At 46.9% G+C, this 20,838-nt stretch overlaps 1 protein-coding gene across 1 annotated transcript; it reads left to right on the top strand.

The window, feature by feature from the left end:
• Nucleotides 1–247: 247 nt before the first annotated feature.
• Nucleotides 248–19,680, top strand: LOC148506103 (uncharacterized). The gene is made up of 6 exons (XM_088447273.1): nt 248–522; nt 6,646–6,837; nt 6,917–7,016; nt 7,121–7,218; nt 13,785–13,896; nt 17,859–19,680. The coding sequence occupies exons 1-6, from the start codon at nt 265–267 to the stop codon at nt 19,529–19,531; spliced, it is 2,433 nt and encodes an 810-aa protein (XP_088303399.1). The 5' UTR covers nt 248–264; the 3' UTR covers nt 19,532–19,680.
• The last annotated feature ends 1,158 nt before the right edge of the window (nt 19,681–20,838 follow it).

Genomic DNA, 20,838 nt, shown 5'->3' with positions numbered 1-20,838 from the left:
TAAGCTAATTGTAAACTTCCAATTGCTTAATTAGTCCTCAGGGGGGGGCCTAACGATTTTAGGAAAAATCAGGCTTGCTCTGGAGGTGCTCGAAAAAACCTCCCGGCGCCCAAAATAGAAAAAAACACGCACCTAATTGAAAAGCACAAATCCTGCACCTGCAGGGAAGACCTCGCAGGTGCGGAATATTTTCTATTCTCTCCCCTAATTGAATTTGCTCCTAAGCGAATCCTCTGCTAGGGGCATCTTGGGACCGTCCCCAATATGGATGAAATAGAAAATAAGATTCTTGTTCTTCCCGTAAAATCTGTTTCCCTGAATCCATTTAGGGAACACTGCGATCCCTCCCCAGTTTCTCTTGTTATTTTTTTTTTTTTGTCTGATGGTTTGTATATACATGAGCTTTGTGGTGATAAACTGAAGTCCTTCCAGGAAAGGGGCATAGAGGGACAGAAGTCAGAGACCAACAAGTCTGTAGCTGTGTCCCCCAAATGGCTGCAGAAATACAGATTTCACAGTACTGTAAGTACAAAAATCCCTTTTTTTATATTTATTCCTAGACAAATGGGGCTGTGAGAAACCACAGAATATTTTATTAGGCTTCAAGTGAAGGTGAAACTGGTTCTGTATAAATCACTGATTCATGGAGGATGGACAAAGGCAAGAGTGACAGGATATTACATCTCACCCTGGAGATCATCTACGTGCTGACTGGGGAGGTGAGGTCTTATGGGAATGTCACAGTGACATCATACTTATCACTAGTAATAATACCGGGACATGACTGGGGAGGTGAGGGCTTATGGGATTGTCACAGTGACATACTTATCGCTAGTAATAATACAGGGACATGACTGGGGAGGTGAGGTCTTATGGGAGTGTCACAGTGACATCATACTTATCACTAGTAATAATACAGGGACATGACTGGGGAGGTGAGGGCTTATGGGAGTGTCACAGTGACATCATACTTATCACTAGTAATAATACCGGGACATGACTGGGGAGGTGAGGACTTATGGGAGTGTCACAGTGACATCATACTTATCGCTAGTAATAATACAGGGACATGACTGGGGAGGTGAGGGCTTATGGAAATGTCACAGTGACATCATTCTTATCGCTAGTAATAATACAGGGACATGACTGGGGAGGTGTGGTCTAATGGGAATGTCACAGTGACATACTTATCACTAGTAATAATACAGGGACATGACTGGGGAGGTGAGGGCTTATGGAAATGTCACAGTGACATCATTCTTATCGCTAGTAATAATACAGGGACATGACTGGGGAGGTGAGGTCTAATGGGAATGTCACAGTGACATACTTATCGCTAGTAATAATACAGGGACATGACTGGGGAGGTGAGGGCTTATGGGAATGTCACAGTGACATCATTCTTATCGCTAGTAATAATACAGGGACATGACTGGGGAGGTGAGGGCTTATGGGAGTGTCACAGTGACATCATTCTTATCACTAGTAATAATACAGGGATATGACTGGGGAGGTGAGGGCTTATGGGAGTGTCACAGTGACATCATACTTATCACTAGTAATAATACAGGGATATGACTGGGGAGGTGAGGGCTTATGGGAGTGTCACAGTGACATCATACTTATCACTAGTAATAATACAGGGACATGACTGGGGAGGTGAGGGCTTATGGGAGTGTCACAGTGATAACATTCTTATCACTAGTAATAATACAGAGGCATGACTGGGGAGGTGAGGCCTTATGGGAGTGTCACAGTGACATCATTATTATCACTAGTAATAATACAGGGACATGACTGGGGAGGTGAGGGCTTATGGGAGTGTCACAGTGACATCATTCTTATCACTAGTAATAATACAGAGGCATGACTGGGGAGGTGAGGGCTTATGGGAGTGTCACAGTGACATCATACTTATCACTAGTAATAATACAGGGACATGACTGGGGAGGTGAGATCTTATGGGAGTGTCACAGTGACATCATACTTATCACTAGTAATAATACAGGGACATGACTGGGGAGGTGAGGGCTTATGGGAGTGTCACAGTGACATCATTCTTATCACTAGTAATAATACAGAGGCATGACTGGGGAGGTGAGGGCTTATGGGAGTGTCACAGTGACATCATTCTTATCGCTAGTAATAATACAGGGACATGACTGGGGAGGTGAGATCTTATGGGAGTGTCACAGTGACATCATTCTTATCGCTAGTAATAATACAGAGACATGACTGGGGAGGTGAGATCTTATGGGAGTGTCACAGTGACATCATTCTTATCGCTAGTAATAATACAGAGACATGACTGGGGAGGTGAGGGCTTATGGGAATGTCACAGTGACATCATTGTTATCACTAGTAATAATACAGGGACATGACTGGGGAGGTGAGGGATTATGGGAGTGTCACAGTGACATCATAGTTATCACTAGTAATAATACAGGGACGTGACTGGGGAGGTGAGGACTTATGGGAGTGTCACAGTGACATCATTCTTATCACTAGTAATAATACAGGGACATGACTGGGGAGGGTGAGGTCTTATGGGAGTGTCACAGTGACATCATTCTTATCGCTAGTAATAATACAGGGACATGACTGGGGAGGTGAGGACTTATGGGAGTGTCACAGTGACATCATTCTTATCACTAGTAATAATACAGGGACATGACTGGGGAGGTGAGGGATTATGGGAGTGTCACAGTGACATCATAGTTATCACTAGTAATAATACAGGGACATGACTGGGGAGGTGAGGGATTATGGGAGTGTCACAGTGACATCATACTTATCACTAGTAATAATACAGGGACATGACTGGGGAGGTGAGGACTTATGGGAGTGTCACAGTGACATCATACTTATCACTAGTAATAATACAGGGACATGACTGGGGAGGTGAGGTCTTATGGGAGTGTCACAGTGACATCATTCTTATCACTAGTAATAATACAGGGACATGACTGGGGAGGTGAGGTCTTATGGGAGTGTCACAGTGATATCATTCTTATCACTAGTAATAATACAGGGACATGACTGGGGAGGTGAGGGGTTATGGGAATGTCACAGTGACATCATTATTATCACTAGTAATAATACAGGGACATGACTGGGGAGGTGAGGACTTATGGGAGTGTCACAGTGACATCATTCTTATCACTAGTAATAATACAGGGACATGACTGGGGAGGTGAGGGATTATGGGGGTGTCACAGTGACATCATTCTTATCACTAGTAATAATACAGGGACATGACTGGGGAGGTGAGGACTTATGGGAGTGTCACAGTGACATCATTCTTATCACTAGTAATAATACAGGGACATGACTGGGGAGGTGAGGGATTATGGGAGTGTCACAGTGACATCATAGTTATCACTAGTAATAATACAGGGACATGACTGGGGAGGTGAGGACTTATGGGAGTGTCACAGTGACATCATTCATATCACTAGTAATAATACAGGGACATGACTGGGGAGGTGAGGACTTATGGGAGTGTCACAGTGACATCATTCTTATCACTAGTAATAATACAGGGACATGACTGGGGAGGTGAGGGATTATGGGAGTGTCACAGTGACATCATAGTTATCACTAGTAATAATACAGGGACGTGACTGGGGAGGTGAGGACTTATGGGAGTGTCACAGTGACATCATTCTTATCACTAGTAATAATACAGGGACGTGACTGGGGAGGTGAGGGATTATGGGAGTGTCACAGTGACATCATAGTTATCACTAGTAATAATACAGGGACGTGACTGGGGAGGTGAGGACTTATGGGAGTGTCACAGTGACATCATTCTTATCACTAGTAATAATACAGGGACATGACTGGGGAGGTGAGGGATTATGGGAGTGTCACAGTGACATCATACTTATCACTAGTAATAATACAGGGACATGACTGGGGAGGTGAGGACTTATGGGAGTGTCACAGTGACATCATTCTTATCGCTAGTAATAATACAGGGACATGACTGGGGAGGTGAGGTCTTATGGGAGTGTCACAGTGACATCATTCTTATCGCTAGTAATAATACAGGGACATGACTGGGGAGGTGAGGACTTATGAGAGTGTCACAGTGACATCATTCTTATCACTAGTAATAATACAGGGACATGACTGGGGAGGTGAGGGATTATGGGAGTGTCACAGTGACATCATAGTTATCACTAGTAATAATACAGGGACATGACTGGGGAGGTGAGGACTTATGGGAGTGTCACAGTGACATCATTCTTATCACTAGTAATAATACAGGGACATGACTGGGGAGGTGAGGGCTTATGGGAGTGTCACAGTGACATCATTCTTATCACTAGTAATAATACAGGGACATGACTGGGGAGGTGAGGACTTATGGGAGTGTCACAGTGACATCATTCTTATCACTAGTAATAATACAGGGACATGACTGGGGAGGTGAGGGATTATGGGGGTGTCACAGTGACATCATTCTTATCACTAGTAATAATACAGGGACATGACTGGGGAGGTGAGGACTTATGGGAGTGTCACAGTGACATCATTCTTATCACTAGTAATAATACAGGGACATGACTGGGGAGGTGAGGGATTATGGGAGTGTCACAGTGACATCATAGTTATCACTAGTAATAATACAGGGACATGACTGGGGAGGTGAGGACTTATGGGAGTGTCACAGTGACATCATTCTTATCACTAGTAATAATACAGGGACATGACTGGGGAGGTGAGGACTTATGGGAGTGTCACAGTGACATCATTCTTAGCACTAGTAATAATACAGGGACATGACTGGGGAGGTGAGGGATTATGGGAGTGTCACAGTGACATCATACTTATCGCTAGTAATAATACAGGGACATGACTGGGGAGGTGAGGACTTATGGGAGTGTCACAGTGACATCATTCTTATCGCTAGTAATAATACAGGGACATGACTGGGGAGGTGAGGTCTTATGGGAGTGTCACAGTGACATCATTCTTATCACTAGTAATAATACAGGGACATGACTGGGGAGGTGAGGACTTATGGGAGTGTCACAGTGACATCATTCTTATCACTAGTAATAATACAGGGACATGACTGGGGAGGTGAGGGCTTATGGGAGTGTCACAGTGACATCATTCTTATCGCTAGTAATAATACAGGGACATGACTGGGGGGGTGAGGGCTTATGGGAGTGTCACAGTGACATCACTTATATCTATAGTAATAATACAGGGACATGACTGGGGAGGTGAGGTCTTATGGGAGTGTCACAGTGACATCATTCTTATCACTAGTAATAATACAGGGACATGACTGGGGAGGTGAGGGCTTATGGGAGTGTCACAGTGACATCATACTTATCACTAGTAATAATACAGGGACATGACTGGGGAGGTGAGGACTTATGGGAGTGTCACAGTGACATCATACTTATCACTAGTAATAATACAGGGACATGACTGGGGAGGTGAGGACTTATGGGAGTGTCACAGTGACATCATTCTTATCACTAGTAATAATACAGGGACATGACTGGGGAGGTGAGGGCTTATGGGAGTGTCACAGTGATATCATTCTTATCACTAGTAATAATACAGGGACATGACTGGGGAGGTGAGGACTTATGGGAGTGTCACAGTGACATCATTCTTATCACTAGTAATAATACAGGGACATGACTGGGGAGGTGAGGACTTATGGGAGTGTCACAGTGACATCATTCTTATCACTAGTAATAATACAGGGACATGACTGGGGAGGGGAGGGATTATGGGAGTGTCACAGTGACATCATTCTTATCACTAGTAATAATACAGGGACATGACTGGGGAGGTGAGGACTTATGGGAGTGTCACAGTGACATCATTCTTATCACTAGTAATAATACAGGGACATGACTGGGGAGGGGAGGGATTATGGGAGTGTCACAGTGACATCATAGTTATAGCTATAAAATTATCAGTTCTGCAATCTGCATAGAAGTTGGGATATATGACATATGATATCACAGTGTGCTGGTTTTTGTGGTCTCTATTACACTGATGGCACTTTGGGATCTACAGCGTTTTCTGTATATTTAGGTGTAATTAAATTACAGTTCTATTGTGTTCACTTTCCTGGACTTTCTCTAAATGTACACGGCGTGCGCATGCGCGAGCCCCGTAGCGAGAGAGAGAAATTCTCTCGCTCCGCGACTCACTACAAAAGGGGCGGCTGTCGATGTTGTTATCGACAGCTCACCCCGTTTTGTAGGCGGGGCGGGGGGGTGGCTACACAAACAGAGGCGTTCCCGAATGAACGCATGCCGTTTGTGGGCGGCCCTACTGACATCACTCGTGATGTCAGTAGGTGGACTTCCTGCTCTATTATAGCAGGAAGTCCACTGGGGCTTGGGCAACGAGACCCTACCACAAGGGTCTCGTCGCAAGCCCGATGGTAGCGATGGTCTTGACCATCGCGACCATCACCTGGCTGCTCGCATAAGCTGTGGGTGGTCACAGGAGGCCGTCTTTAAGAAAAAAAAAAAAGGGACGCTCTGATTCAGAGCGTGCGCTCTCAAAAAGCGTCCGGCTCTGAGTCAGGCCCTCAGACCGATGGGCCCTATGGAGATGTCGGGAGAGGTGACCCCTTGTATTGCTCTCTTTCCCAATACACAGGATTACACAGCACTGATACAGAGATCTGGTGAGTGTGAGACACCCAGGAGCCATCCCCATGTGTCAGGAGGCCTGAGCAAGACCCAGAGCTCCATCACGGTGCCTCCACCTCACTCCCTGATACATGAGAGAGACAATGACCAGAAGATCCTGGAACTCACCAACAAGATCATCCGGCTGGTGACGGGAGAGGTGACTGCTGGGAATGGGAGGTTATACAGTAACACCAGGGGATGTGTCTGGGTGATGACTGTGTCACTGTGTGTGTCAGGTTCCCATAAAGTGTCAGGAGGAGCCGGAGAATTCAGAAGGTCACCAAGATCTGTATGAGGATGTGAGGATGGAGAATCACTGGCCCCTCTCATCACTGGGTAAGTGGGGACTTTCATTTACTGCAAATGGGGGAGCGGATTTGGGGGTCACCTAGATACACTCATTATTTACAATGTACTCAGTCACCGTGTGTCTCCTACAGATGGACCCAGCAGCAGAAACCCCCCAGACAGAGATCTCCGTTATCGTCATTCACAGGAATGTACAGAGGGAAATCACAGGACCCCACAGGAGGATCAGGTAGGTGGGATTGTAGGGTCTCCGCATTTGTGACTTTTTATTACATGATATGTAAAAAAAGCTGCCTTGATCTTATACACAGTGATATCCTCCTGCTTCATGTCACTTTGGTCATTTATATAAATAAATATATCTTAATTCAAAAAAGTGAAAAGCGGGTGCTCATAGTGTAACATATCTTAGTATAATACCATAGTTAATTTTATGCATACTTTGAAATCATTGACTGTGAATGGAAAGTAACAGCTTCCGATTTTGGAAAGATTACTTTAAAACTTGCCGGAAAGCTGCCATTTTAAACCACGCATTGCCACAAGTCGCCATCCGTGTTGTGTTTTTGTACCCTCAAAATTTTGTGAACAGATATTGCCGGAAGTAAAAACGCGCCGAGTTCACAATTTGCTGACAAAAAATGGCTTTCTGCCCTGACACTGTTATTATAAAACATGAAAAAGACTTGTGCTCAGTGGCCACCTGAGCTTTCTGTCTGGTTACTCCTAGTGCGGAATTTGCCTACCTTGTGCACTGGTTGCCCCTCCGTACAATGGACAAACAAACTCAGCTCTGAAACGTCTCCTTCCCCCAGACTTCCCACTCTCCAAGTGCCTGTGTCCGGGCCTTCACATTCTATATGTCTCACTATCAGTATACAGCACTTGCTACTAGCGCCGCGAGCACTTGATCTAAGAGGGACCCTGAATAATTGACCGTAGCTCCTTCTCACTACAACTTTCTCACAGCCTTACCTTCTTTCCCGATGGACTCAGTGCCATGGGACCTGCTAATGTGCTGCCTCCAGGCCGTTCACTGCTCCCTCTCCTCAACTCTACTCTTCCTAAATAAACACCTGTTTATTTACCACAAAGCCTGAATGGAGAAGAGAAAGAGAGGCATGCAGATGAAGGACGAGGTGAAATACCCTGATGGCTCCATTCACTTTAATCTGTTTAGCTGTTTTACTGAAAAGTTTGTCTCTCTTCCAGGCGACCTTGAACAGTCCCAAAGTTCCCTTAGCTGACTGTCTTCAACTTGGCTCCAGGCTTGAAACTTACACCCCTCTTCTCCCCCTCTTTTATCAAGTGAGATGGTAACAGGTGCGCCTCAAACTCCAGTTCCACTATCCTCACTCTCAGACAATAGGTTTCTTGCAATTGCTCCACGGTTCTGAGGGTCTGATAGCGGATTTCTTATCTATCTGCTGTTACCGCTGTAAATAGAGAAAAAATCCCTTAGGACCCAACTCTTGGACAAAATTAAGGTCTTTGACACATGCCACAAAGCCTCCCATTAACTGACATTTGTATAGAACCCTCCTCTGTGAGGACAGTACTGAACAAGCTTTTCTATGAGAAGACTAAACTAGGCCTACCCAATTGTAGACACAAATCTTACCTTTGGAGCAACAAAACTGGTAGATGCCTCTTTAAGAGCACTTAGGCCCTGATTCAGAGCCGGACGCTCTGACCAGAGCGCTCGCTCTGAATCAGGGCCCACCTCCATTAAAATGGAGCGTCCTCCTGGACGCTCGTATAGCTGTGGGTCACCACCCACAGCATATACGAGCGTCCAACAAGATGGTCGTGATGGTCTTGACCATCGCGACCATCGGACTTGCGAGTGAAACCCTGTGGTCGGGTTTCTCAACCGCAAGGCCAGGAGTGATTTTGGCTTTATCAGAGCCAAAATCACTCCCACTGACATCACTAGTGATGTCAGTGGGGCCGGCTTCAGACGGTAGGCGTTCCCATAGGAACGCCTCCGTCTGGCAGGCACGCCCCCAGCACGCCCACCAAAGGGGGCGTGCTGTCAATCAACATCGACAGCACGCCCCCTTTGGTGCGAGACCCCGAGCGATGGAAAGTCCTTCGCTCGCCGGGCTCGCGCATGCGCACAACGGAGCTCCCTCCATCGTGCGCATGCGCAGTGGGGACCATCGACCCACTTGCGAGCGTACTGCCGCTCGCGAGTGGGTCTGAAAGACCCCTTAGTGGACAAAGAACTCAAACTTATGTGCATTCCGCCCGGGATATGAGATGTTCTTCTGTCTTTACTATTTACAGAATTGCAGAATCCTTCCATGATTATACCACAGCTTACTGTAGAGGCTTTATCTGTCTTGTGAGAACATTCACGATTGAGAAGGCTGATCACCTTGTTGGCGTCTACTTCTTATGGGAGGATCCTGGGCCCTTATGGGTACCAGTTTCCCATTATAAAGCTTTCTTAGGTCCCTCTTCTTGCACAAGTTCGATGGCGTGTCAAGTGAAGATATGTTCTTTACACTAGAGCCACACATCACTTTGAAAAGATAAATTAGTGTCACAAGCAGCAGCCGTGTCTTGTTGGACAATGGTGCTCCTGGCGCTCCTCTTAGGCCTGTTGCTGGGAGACGGGGACGCCACACTGTCGACTCATGAAGTGCTCCCATCTGGCTGTTACGTCATCTCTGCCTGGACTGGCTTGGTTCCTCCTTCTTTCTTTCCTGCTGGTGCGTTGCTCGGATGCCGGTGATAGTGTCTTTCGCGTGTTCCGGTTCCATAGAGTTGGTACCTCTCCTTGTGTACCTCCAGCGTTTCCAGTCCTGGTTGCGTTACTGTCTAGTGCTGAATCAGTTCCCGGCGGCACAGTACGCACTGCAGCGCCTGAGAATATCAGCATTACACCACGACACCTCCGCTGCATGGTGTTCCTGTCATCTTCAGGTGCCGCAGCACTACCTGACGGCATTTACCGCACAGCAGAGTCTGAGTGGACTCAGCCAAAACATCACGGCTATCTCCGCTGCTCTGCGTCTCCAGTCACCATAGTTGCTGCACCACTACCCGGCAGCATTTACCGCACAACAGCGTCTGAGTGGACTCAGCCAAAACATCATGGCTATCTCCGCTGCTCAAACATCTCCAGCCTTCTAGGCTGCAAGTTGGCATTGCACATCTTTAGCACAGAACATGGACAAAAATGCTGTGTTGCTTTAATGCGCATCCGGACTAAGATTGGTGCATTGAGCAAAGCCGGGTACACATTAGACCACCTGTGTACCCAGCCAACCCACAATGCGATGGACGAAATATTGTGCAGTCCGTACACACCCCACGATCTGGTGAACGACCGCATGATGTCGTTCACCAGCCGCATCCACAAGCATGGGGTCGTTCACCAGCCGCATCCACAAGCATGGGGTCGTTCACCAGCCGCATCCACAAGCATGGGGTCGCTCACCAGCCGCATCCACAAGCATGGGGTCGTTCACCAGCCGCATCCACAAGCATGGGGTCGTTCACCAGCCGCAACCACAAGCATGGGGTCGTTCACCAGCCGCAACCACAAGCATGGGGTCGCTCACCAGCCGCATCCACAAGCATGGGGTCGTTCACCAGCCGCAACCACAAGCATGGGGTCGTTCATCAAACTGACAGATTTAGCTGCACGTAGACTCGATCTGCTAATGCGATGAACGACCCCGCGGGAGCGCGCATAGTCGTTCATGGTGAGTACACACTTGCCGATGTGGACTATATGACGGCCTGATCCATCGGATCGGGCGATATATCGTGTAATGTGTACCCACCTTCTGAAACTGAAAGGATAGAAGAGAGGAACAGATTAAAGTTCATAAGAGAAATAAAAAGGGAGATTTGGCTTCTGGGCAAATATATAAGTAGAATAAATAGCTGTCACTTCCCCCGGAGGAATTAGGAGGATGGGGGAGGGGGTATGGGGCCAGAAAGCACCAGGAACAAAGATTGGTGGGAAGGGAAAGAACCCCCGAACTATCGGAGGAACAGAGGGCCTGATTCAGACCCGCTCGCGAGCGCTGAGCGCTTGCAAGCGGGTCGATGGTGCCCTAGTGCGCATGCGCACGACGGAGGGAGCTCCGTCGTGCACATGCGCGAGACCCGCATAGCGACAGCCAAGCTGTCGCTCCGGGTCTCGCACCAAAGGGGGCGTGCTGTCGATGGTGAGTGAGCTGTCGATGGTGAGTGGGCGTGCCGGGGGCGTGGCTGCAAGACTGAGGCGTTTCCATGGGAACGCCTACCGTCTGGGTCCGGCCCCACTGACATCACTAGTGATGTCAGTGGGAGTGATTTTGGCTCTGATAGAGCCAAAATCACTCCAGGGCTTGCGGTCACCGAGACCCTACCGCAGGGTCTCGTATCAAGCCTGATGGTCGCGATGGTCTTGACCATCGCGACCATCATCATGGACGCTCGCATAAGCTGTGGGTGGTAACCCACAGCTATGCGAGCGTCCAGGAGGACGCACCAAAAAAAACAACGCCCTGATTCAGAGCGGGCGCTCGCTCAGAGTGTCCGGCTCTGAATCAGGCCCAGAGGCCCAAGATGCAAATTAGAGGAGAAGCCGACATAAGAGTTGTTACCTTATTATGAAAGCTTATTACAGATGAACACACAGGCCTTCTCAGTGATGGAGCACACATTACCCGTATACACATGTATAAGCGGGAGATGGACCTTAAACTATTCAGTCTGAAATTGCTCTGATTTTCTCAAATAAAGAGAATTAGCACAGAAATATGCAAAGCTCACCCATGGTTATCTCAGAGAGTGACAACATACTTTGCGAGTCATTTACGGAGGATGGTAATACAGCCTGTCCCTGCTGTGGCGGCTGCCGGCTCCAGGGCTCCACGCGGGGATCTCGCGATACTTGCGAGATCCCGCGCATGCTCAGTAGAGCCGGCCGGGACAGAGACACAGCGCATCAGCACTAGGCTGATGCGCTGCTGTCTCTAACGGGTAGCGCCGGAGGGGAGAGTTAACGCTCCCCCTCTCCGGCCGATGAGATGTTCTTACATCTCATCGGTAGTGCTTCCTGCTTCGCCTCGGTAAAGAGGCGAAGCGGGAAGTGTTATAGCGGCACGGTAAGTGCCGCTATAATACATCTACCCCTATGTACGGTAACAATCACAGGAGCGCATTTTAGAAACTCTTAGTAAATGTGAGCCTGTGATGACATGGTGATAAATCCTTCAGGCAAGGGAGGCAATATTGTCATTTGGCTGAAAGCAGACTATGGGCCTGCGTCAGGGATGGATACTAATGCAGTCACATCAGCCATTTCACACGGAACACAGACGTGAGAATATGCTAATGTATCCAAAATGTACCCGGGGCTGAGGGACGCCCACTGCTGCCTTCTCCTATCTGTCCGATGACGTACAACAACGTAAACATCGGTAACATTGATGCAAAATCGGGCAGTCACACAGCATATGCTGCAAGTCTGACCAGCCGCAAATACGGCGTCTCTCCTGACACACAGGTGACTCTCATGCTGTGATGGCTAATTTAAGCACGCCCATGTAATGCCATTTAAACGGACAGACACACCTGCTTTATTCCAACTTCAAACCCCGCCCCCCCGTTGCCTCCCTCAAACGCTGACTACCTGTCACCCACTTTGCTAACGGATCGTGAAACGTCCCTTATAACATGTTGTGCATTCAGATGTTGTATTCTTTTCATAATAGGCATACAAGTGACCACCTCTCCCTCCTATGTAACTAGGACATGTCACACTGTGAGCGCTCTCTGTCCTCTATCTGTACTGTGTACTTGGTGTAACCCGTTGCTGGTTTGGGTTGTGATCAGGACAAAATGCTGATTATTATTGTATTTGCTTGTGTATCATACCTACTTCTGTCATTATACCCCATAGGGAGCTATGCTGATTGTTACTGTGCTGTGGTATGGGATTATTATCTTTATAATATATTTGTTGTGTCTGGGATTATTAGCTTTATGATATATTTATTGTGTCTGGGATAATTAGATTTATGATATATTTATTGTGTCTGGGATTATTATCTTTATGATATATTTGTTGTGTCTGGGATTATTATCTTTATGATATATTTGTTGTGTCTGGGATTATTAGCTTTATAATATATTTGTTGTGTCTGGGATTATTATCTTTATAATATATTTGTTGTGTCTGGGATTATTAGCTTTATGATATATTGGGTTGTGTCTGGGATTATTAGCTTTATGATATATTTATTGTGTCTGGGATTATTATCTTTATGATATATTTGTTGTGTCTGGGATTATTATCTTTATGACATATTTATTGTGTCTGGGATAATTATCTTTATGATATATTTGTTGTGTCTAGGATTATTAGCTTTATGATATATTTATTGTGTCTGGGATAATTATCTTTATTATATATTTGTTGTGTCTAGGATTATTAGCTTTATGATATATTTATTGTGTCTGGGATTATTAGCTTTATGATATATTGGGTTGTGTCTGGGATTATTATCTTTATAATATATTTGTTGTGTCTGGGATTATTATCTTTATGATATATTTATTGTGTCTGGGATAATTAGTTTTATGATATATTTGTTGTGTCTGGGATTATTATCTTTGTGATATATTGGGTTGTGTCTGGGATTATTAGCTTTATGATATATTTGTTGTGTCTGGGATTATTAGCTTTATGATATATTTGTTGTGCCTGGGATTATTATCTTTATGATATATTTATTGTGTCTGGGATTATTAGCTTGATGATATATTTGTTGTGTCTGGGATAATTAGACTGACGTCCTGACTGCTATTAAAGTAGAATTAGAAGAGGAGGAGGAAGAGACGTATGTGAGGGGTGATCGTCAGTGTAAGGAGGAGGAGATCCCTACAGATATCAGCGCAGGTGAGTGATACACTTGCTACAGGAAACTGTCTCTTATTCTTCACCCTCTGTCAGTATAAAGTAATGAGAGGAAATCCTGTCTTCCCAGGGAGGGGGTTATCAGACGTCACCTGTCCCTATTACCCCCCTGCTCTCCTCACATCACATCATTGTGTGCTGGTAGCTAATAGATCCCACCAGTGTCCTCCGCTGTATCTCCAGGGATGTCACCCAGAGCAGGCTCCATGGTGTCACCCATGATCCTCCCCCTATGGCATCACCTATTCTCATTTATCCGTATATCAACACCGTATTACTAAGGCAAATACCAGACTCTTCTCCCCCCTGTAAGATCACACAGCCCATCCCAACATCCACCTTCTCACACACACGGAGGTGTCACCACACAGCCGTCATTGCCCAATAGCTCCCCTCTAATCTACTGCTGCTCTTCATCTGCTCATCTGCCCCTGTACCCTCATCTGCCCCTATACCCTCACCTGCCCCTGTACCCTCATCTGCCCCGTACCCTCATCTGCCCCGTACCCTCATCTGCCCCTGTACCCTCATCTGTCCCTGTACCCTCATCTGCCCCGTACTCTCATCTGCCCCTGTACCCTCATCTGTCCCGTACTCTCATCTGCCCCTGTACCCTCATCTGCCCCGTACCCTCATCTGCCCCGTACCCTCATCTGTCCAGTACCCTCATCTGCCCTTGTACCCTCATCTGCCCCGTACCCTCATCTGTCCCTGTACCCTCATCTGCCCCGTACTCTCATCTGCCCCGTACTCTCATCTGCCCCGTACTCTCATCTGCCCCGTACTCTCATCTGTCCCGTACCCTCATCTGCCCCGTACTCTCATCTGTCCCTGTACCCTCATCTTCCCCGTACCCTCTTCTGCCCCGTACCCTCACCTGCCCTTGTACCCTCACCTGCCCTGTACCCTCACCTGCCCCGTACTCTCATCTGCCCCTGTACCCTCATCTGCCCCTGTACCCTCATCTGTCCCTGTACCCTCATCTGCCCTTGTACCCTCACCTGCCCCGTACTCTCATCTGCCCCTGTACTCTCATCTGCCCCGTACCCTCATCTGCCCCGTACTCTCATCTGTCCCGTACCCTCATCTGTCCCTGTACCCTCATCTTCCCTTGTACCCTCACCTGCCCCGTACTCTCATCTGCCCCTGTACCATCATCTGCCCCGTACCCTCATCTGCCCCGTACCCTCATCTGCCCCGTACTCTCATCTGTCCCTGTACCCTCATCTGCTCTGTACCCTCATCTGCCCCGTACCCTCATCTGCCCTTGTACCCTCATCTGCCCTTGTACCCTCATCTGCCCCGTACTCTCATCTGCCCCGTACTCTCATCTGCCCCTGTACCCTCATCTGCTCCGTACTCTCATCTGCTCCGTACTCTCATCTGCCCCGTACTCTCATCTGCCCCGTACTCTCATCTGTCCCTGTACCCTCATCTTCCCCGTACCCTCATCTGTCCCGTACCCTCATCTGTCCCGTACCCTCATCTGCCCTTGTACCCTTATCTGCCCCTGTACCCTCATCTGTCCCTGTGCTTTCTTCCACTTCATGCTGTTACCCGTCTGTGTCCTGCTCCATTTTCTTACTCTGTCCTGATGCTTTTTGTGTCTCTGTCCAAGGGTGTGTGTGTAGTGCCATGCCAGGTCTCGCTGCTAATGCCAATGGTGTGTGTGTAGTGCCATGCCAGGTCTCGCTGCTAATGCCAAGGGTGTGTGTGTAGTACCATGCCAGGTCTCGCTGCTAATGCCAAGGGTGTGTGTGCAGTGCCAAGCCAGGTCTCGCTGCTAATGCCAAGGGTGTGGGTGTAGTGTCATGCCAGGTCTCGCTGCTAATGCCAAGGGTGTGTGTGTAGTGCCATGCCAGGTCTCGCTGCTAATGCCAAGGGTGTGTGTAGTGCCATGCCAGGTCTCGCTGCTAATGCCAGGGGTGTTTGTGTAGTGCCATGCCATATCTCGCTGCTAATGCCAAGGGTGTGGGTGTAGTGCCATGCCAGGTCTCGCTGCTAATGCCAAGGGTGTGTGTGTAGTGCCATGCCAGGTCTCGCTGCTAATGCCAAGGGTGTGTGTAGTGCCATGCCAGGTCTCGCTGCTAATGCCAGAGGTGTGTGTGTAGTGTCATGCCAGGTCTCGCTGCTAATGCCAGGGGTGTGTGTAGTGCCATGCCAGGTCTCGCTGCTAATGCCAGAGGTGTGTGTGTGTAGTGTCATGCCAGGTCTCGCTGCTAATGCCAGAGGTGTGTGTGTAGTGCCATGCCAGGTCTCGCTGCTAATGCCAAGGGTGTGGGTGTAGTGCCATGCCAGGTCTCGCTGCTAATGCCAAGGGTGTGGGTGTAGTGTCATGCCAGGTCTCGCTGCTAATGCCAGAGGTGTGTGTGTAGTGCCATGCCAGGTCTCGCTGCTAATGCCAAGGGTGTGGGTGTAGTGCCATGCCAGGTCTCGCTGCTAATGCCAAGGGTGTGTGTGTAGTGCCATGCCAGGTCTTGCTGCTAATGCCAAGGGTGTGTGTAGTGCCATGCCAGGTCTCGCTGCTAATGACAGAGGTGTGTGTGTGTAGTGTCATGCCAGGTCTCGCTGCTAATGCCAGGGGTGTGTGTAGTGCCATGCCAGGTCTCGTTGCTAATGCCAAAGGTGTGTGTGTGTAGTGTCATGCCAGGTCTCGCTGCTAATGACAGAGGTGTGTGTGTGTAGTGTCATGCCAGGTCTCGCTGCTAATGCCAGGGGTGTGTGTAGTGCCATGCCAGGTCTCGCTGCTAATGCCAGAGGTGTGTGTGTAGTGCCATGCCAGGTCTCGCTGCTAATGCCAAGGGTGTGGGTGTAGTGCCATGCCAGGTCTCGCTGCTAATGCCAAGGGTGTGGGTGTAGTGTCATGCCAGGTCTCGCTGCTAATGCCAGAGGTGTGTGTGTAGTGCCATGCCAGGTCTCGCTGCTAATGCCAAGGGTGTGGGTGTAGTGCCATGCCAGGTCTCGCTGCTAATGCCAAGGGTGTGTGTGTAGTGCCATGCCAGGTCTTGCTGCTAATGCCAAGGGTGTGTGTAGTGCCATGCCAGGTCTCGCTGCTAATGACAGAGGTGTGTGTGTGTAGTGTCATGCCAGGTCTCGCTGCTAATGCCAGGGGTGTGTGTAGTGCCATGCCAGGTCTCGTTGCTAATGCCAAAGGTGTGTGTGTGTAGTGTCATGCCAGGTCTCGCTGCTAATGACAGAGGTGTGTGTGTGTAGTGTCATGCCAGGTCTCGCTGCTAATGCCAGGGGTGTGTGTAGTGCCATGCCAGGTCTCGCTGCTAATGCCAGAGGTGTGTGTGTAGTGCCATGCCAGGTCTCGCTGCTAATGACAGAGGTGTGTGTGTGTAGTGTCATGCCAGGTCTCGCTGCTAATGCCAGGGGTGTGTGTAGTGCCATGCCAGGTCTCGCTGCTAATGCCAGAGGTGTGTGTGTAGTGCCATGCCAGGTCTCGCTGCTAATGCCAGAGGTGTGTGTGTAGTGCCATGCCATTCCAGTACTCCGAAATACAGATTTTTTTTTAGCATGACTGAGATAGTGAAACCTTTGCTTTCTGAGTAGTACACAAACTTTGTTTAAGGCACAAAATTATTAAAATATTGTATAAAATTACCTTCAGACTTTGTGTATAATGTGTATATGAAACATAAATAAATTTCAGGTATGTACACTAATTTAGTTTGCGCCACAAAATTATTGAAAATATTGTATAAAACTATCTGCAGGCTGTGTGTATAAGGTGTATATAAAACATAAATGCATCCTGTGTTTAGAAATATCTTTCCCAAGATATTTCATAATGGTATGCAAATACTGTATACCAAAATACGGAATATTCCGATATCCAAAATACCCCTGGTCCCAAGCATTTTGGATATGGGAGACTCAACGTGTATTAACATTTTGGGCATTATAAAATAAGTTGTCTATATCCATATATTTATTTCTAGCAGATGGATACAAAGACGAGAATATCCTGGAGGGACAAGAACTTTTATGTACAGATTTTAAAACGGAAGATAACATCGTACAATACGCTCCAGGAGAAAACCCTATTATCCTAAATGTATATTCAATGCTTCCCAGTGCCGATAAATCATCGGATCCTGCTAATCCTGAGACATGTTCCCCTGATAACATAGACATTGCTACACATAGTACAGCTCATATCGATGACAAAATAGTTCCATGTTCTGAGGGTGGGAAAAGTTTTACCATTGAATCATCTGTAAAACACCAGAGAACTCACATAAGTAAGAAATCATTTCCATGTTCTCAGTGTGGTAGATGTTTTAAATACAAGTCAACTCTTGTTCAACATCAGAGAACTCACACAGGGGAGAAACTCTTTCCTTGCTCTGAGTGCGGGAAGAGATTCTCAGCTAAATCCTCTCTCCTTGAGCATCAGAGATCTCACACAGGTGAGAAACTGTTTCCATGCTCTGAGTGCGGAAAGGTGTTTACAACAAAGTCAAAACTTACTAGACACCACAGAACACACACAGGTGAGAAACCATTTTCATGTTCTGAGTGTGTTAAGGAATTCTCAACTAATTCCTCTCTCCTTGAGCATCAGAGATTTCACACAGGTGAGAAACCATTTCCATGTTCTGAGTGTTGGAAAGGGTTTCCAAAAAAGTCAAAACTTATTATACATCAGAGAACTCACACAGGTGAGAAACCATTTTCATGTCCTGAGTGTGGAAAATGTTTTACATACAAATCAAGTCTTATCCGACATCAGGCAAGTCTTGTTAAACATAACAAAACGAACATAACTGCAAAACCCTTTCCATGTACAGAATGCGAGAAATGCTTTACAACCAAAGAACTACTTATTGTACATCAGAGTACTCACACAGGTGAGAAACCGTTTCTATGTTCTCAATGTGGGAAATGCTTTACAAACAATTCGCAACTTATCGTACATCAGAGAACGCACATAGGTGAGAAACCGTTTCTATGTTCTCAGTGTGGGAAATGTTTTACAAACAATGCGCAACTTATCGTACATCAGAGAACGCACATGGGTGAGAAACCGTTTTCATGCTCTGAGTGTGGGAAATGTTTTATATACAAGGGACAACTTATTATACATCAGAGAAGTCACACAGGTGAGGAACTGTTTCCATGTTCTCAGTGTGGGACAAGTTTTGCGAACAATGCACAACTTATCGTACATCAGAAAGCGCACATGGGTAAGAAACTATTCCAATGCTGTGAGTGTGGGAAATGTTTTACATACAAGGGACAACTTATTATACATCAGAGAAGTCACACAGGTGAGAGGCCATTCCCGTGCTATGAGTGTGGGAAATGGTTTACAGCTAAATCCTCTCTGGTTGAGCATCAGAGAAAGCACACGGGTGAGAAACCTTTTCCGTGTTCTGAGTGTGGGAAACTGTTTATACAGCAATCAATACTTATTCGACATCAGAGAACACACACAGGTGAGAAACCTTTTCCGTGCTTAGAGTGTGGGAAGTGTTTTACAATGAAAACGCATCTCATTGTGCATCAGAGAACTCACACAGGTGAGAAACCGTATGCTTGTTCTAAGTGTGGGAGATGGTTTACACACAAACACAGTCTCGTCAGACATCAGGGAACTCACACGGGCTAGCAGTCATTTCCGTGCTCTGACCACAGATCAGGTCTTGCTCAACTTCATTACTTAGACTAAAAGCTGCTGGACGTAAAACGCGGTGGCTGCGTGACTGTAAATATCGTAGTAACAGTTGATATTAGTGCAGTTGAATAGATATGGTTTATATAATTTGTTACTTTGACATCTTTGACTTATGGAGATCAATGCAATGCTCCAGTCTCACGGTGTATATATAAACAATATATAAACTTACATATCATGTCTGTCAATGGGAATTATGTCACCAACATAGGATGGGAACAGATGTTGTGTGTGGAATTTTAGGGCAGATTGCTGACTATTGGACGCTGAGCACCACAGTAACAACTACACTTCGTTGTTATATAGAGTGTAAGTAGTGGTATAATCCTGGCAATGGGCTGGAGCTATGATGTTGGATCTGGGACACTATTACAGTATGTTCCTGTTCTCTGATGTGAGATGGATCATATAATTGGCCAGTAACCTGTGAGTAGCTCACTGGGGAGCGATTACAATGCTCCTAATGTACGGTGTAATACAGTTCTGTGATGCCAGGTGGCTGTTATTATACAAACGCTTCCATTTATGCCATATCCTTATCACTTATATAGGACTCAAGTGTTACGCATACTTAGAGCTGGGGAGGTGAGGCTTCAGCCTTTATCTTTATATGGGCCTGATTCAAGAGTTAGGAGCAGTTTGCACCCGAGCAAAGCCATGTGACACTGCAGGTGGAGCAGATTCTAACATGTACAGAGATTTATAGTTGGGAAAGGGTGTGACCTAGCCTCATTCTACATGGCAGTGTGAGAACCAGGCTGCCCAGTATGTGCTCATTACATGCACATCAGCCAGTGTGTACCCTGCATGCAGACATATAACTACATGGGCACCCCCGCCATTGCTACGTGGTTTATTCCAAGAGCAAATTGCTCCTTGGTTGCTCAATTTTATATGCTCCTAACTCTGAACTAGGACCAATAGGAGAAATGACATTTATAGGGACATACATGTAATAACACTCAGACACTAATGTAGCATGTAATAATTACAGTCCTTTGGGACATACATGAGGCGTGAATGAGAGCAGTGTTTTTGGAATAAAGTGTAAAAGGTGACATTAATGAGGAGTGTGGTGCTATATAGTAGACAGGATGTTTGGTTATAGTGGTTACTCTTTCCCCCATGCACATCTTCATCTTTACTCGCAGACTATTGCACAGTGACAGCTATATTTCTTCCCAAATGTGGCATGTGGGAATGCTCCCATGTCATCGCTGTGCCAGTATACAGGCGTATTT

This window comes from Taudactylus pleione, unplaced genomic scaffold (genome assembly GCF_031769625.1).
Source record: "Taudactylus pleione unplaced genomic scaffold, aTauple2 ptg000427l, whole genome shotgun sequence".
NCBI lineage: Eukaryota > Metazoa > Chordata > Amphibia > Anura > Myobatrachidae > Taudactylus > Taudactylus pleione.
The sequence above is the reverse complement of the archived record's forward strand: the minus strand, read 5'-3'. Positions and strand labels throughout refer to the sequence as shown.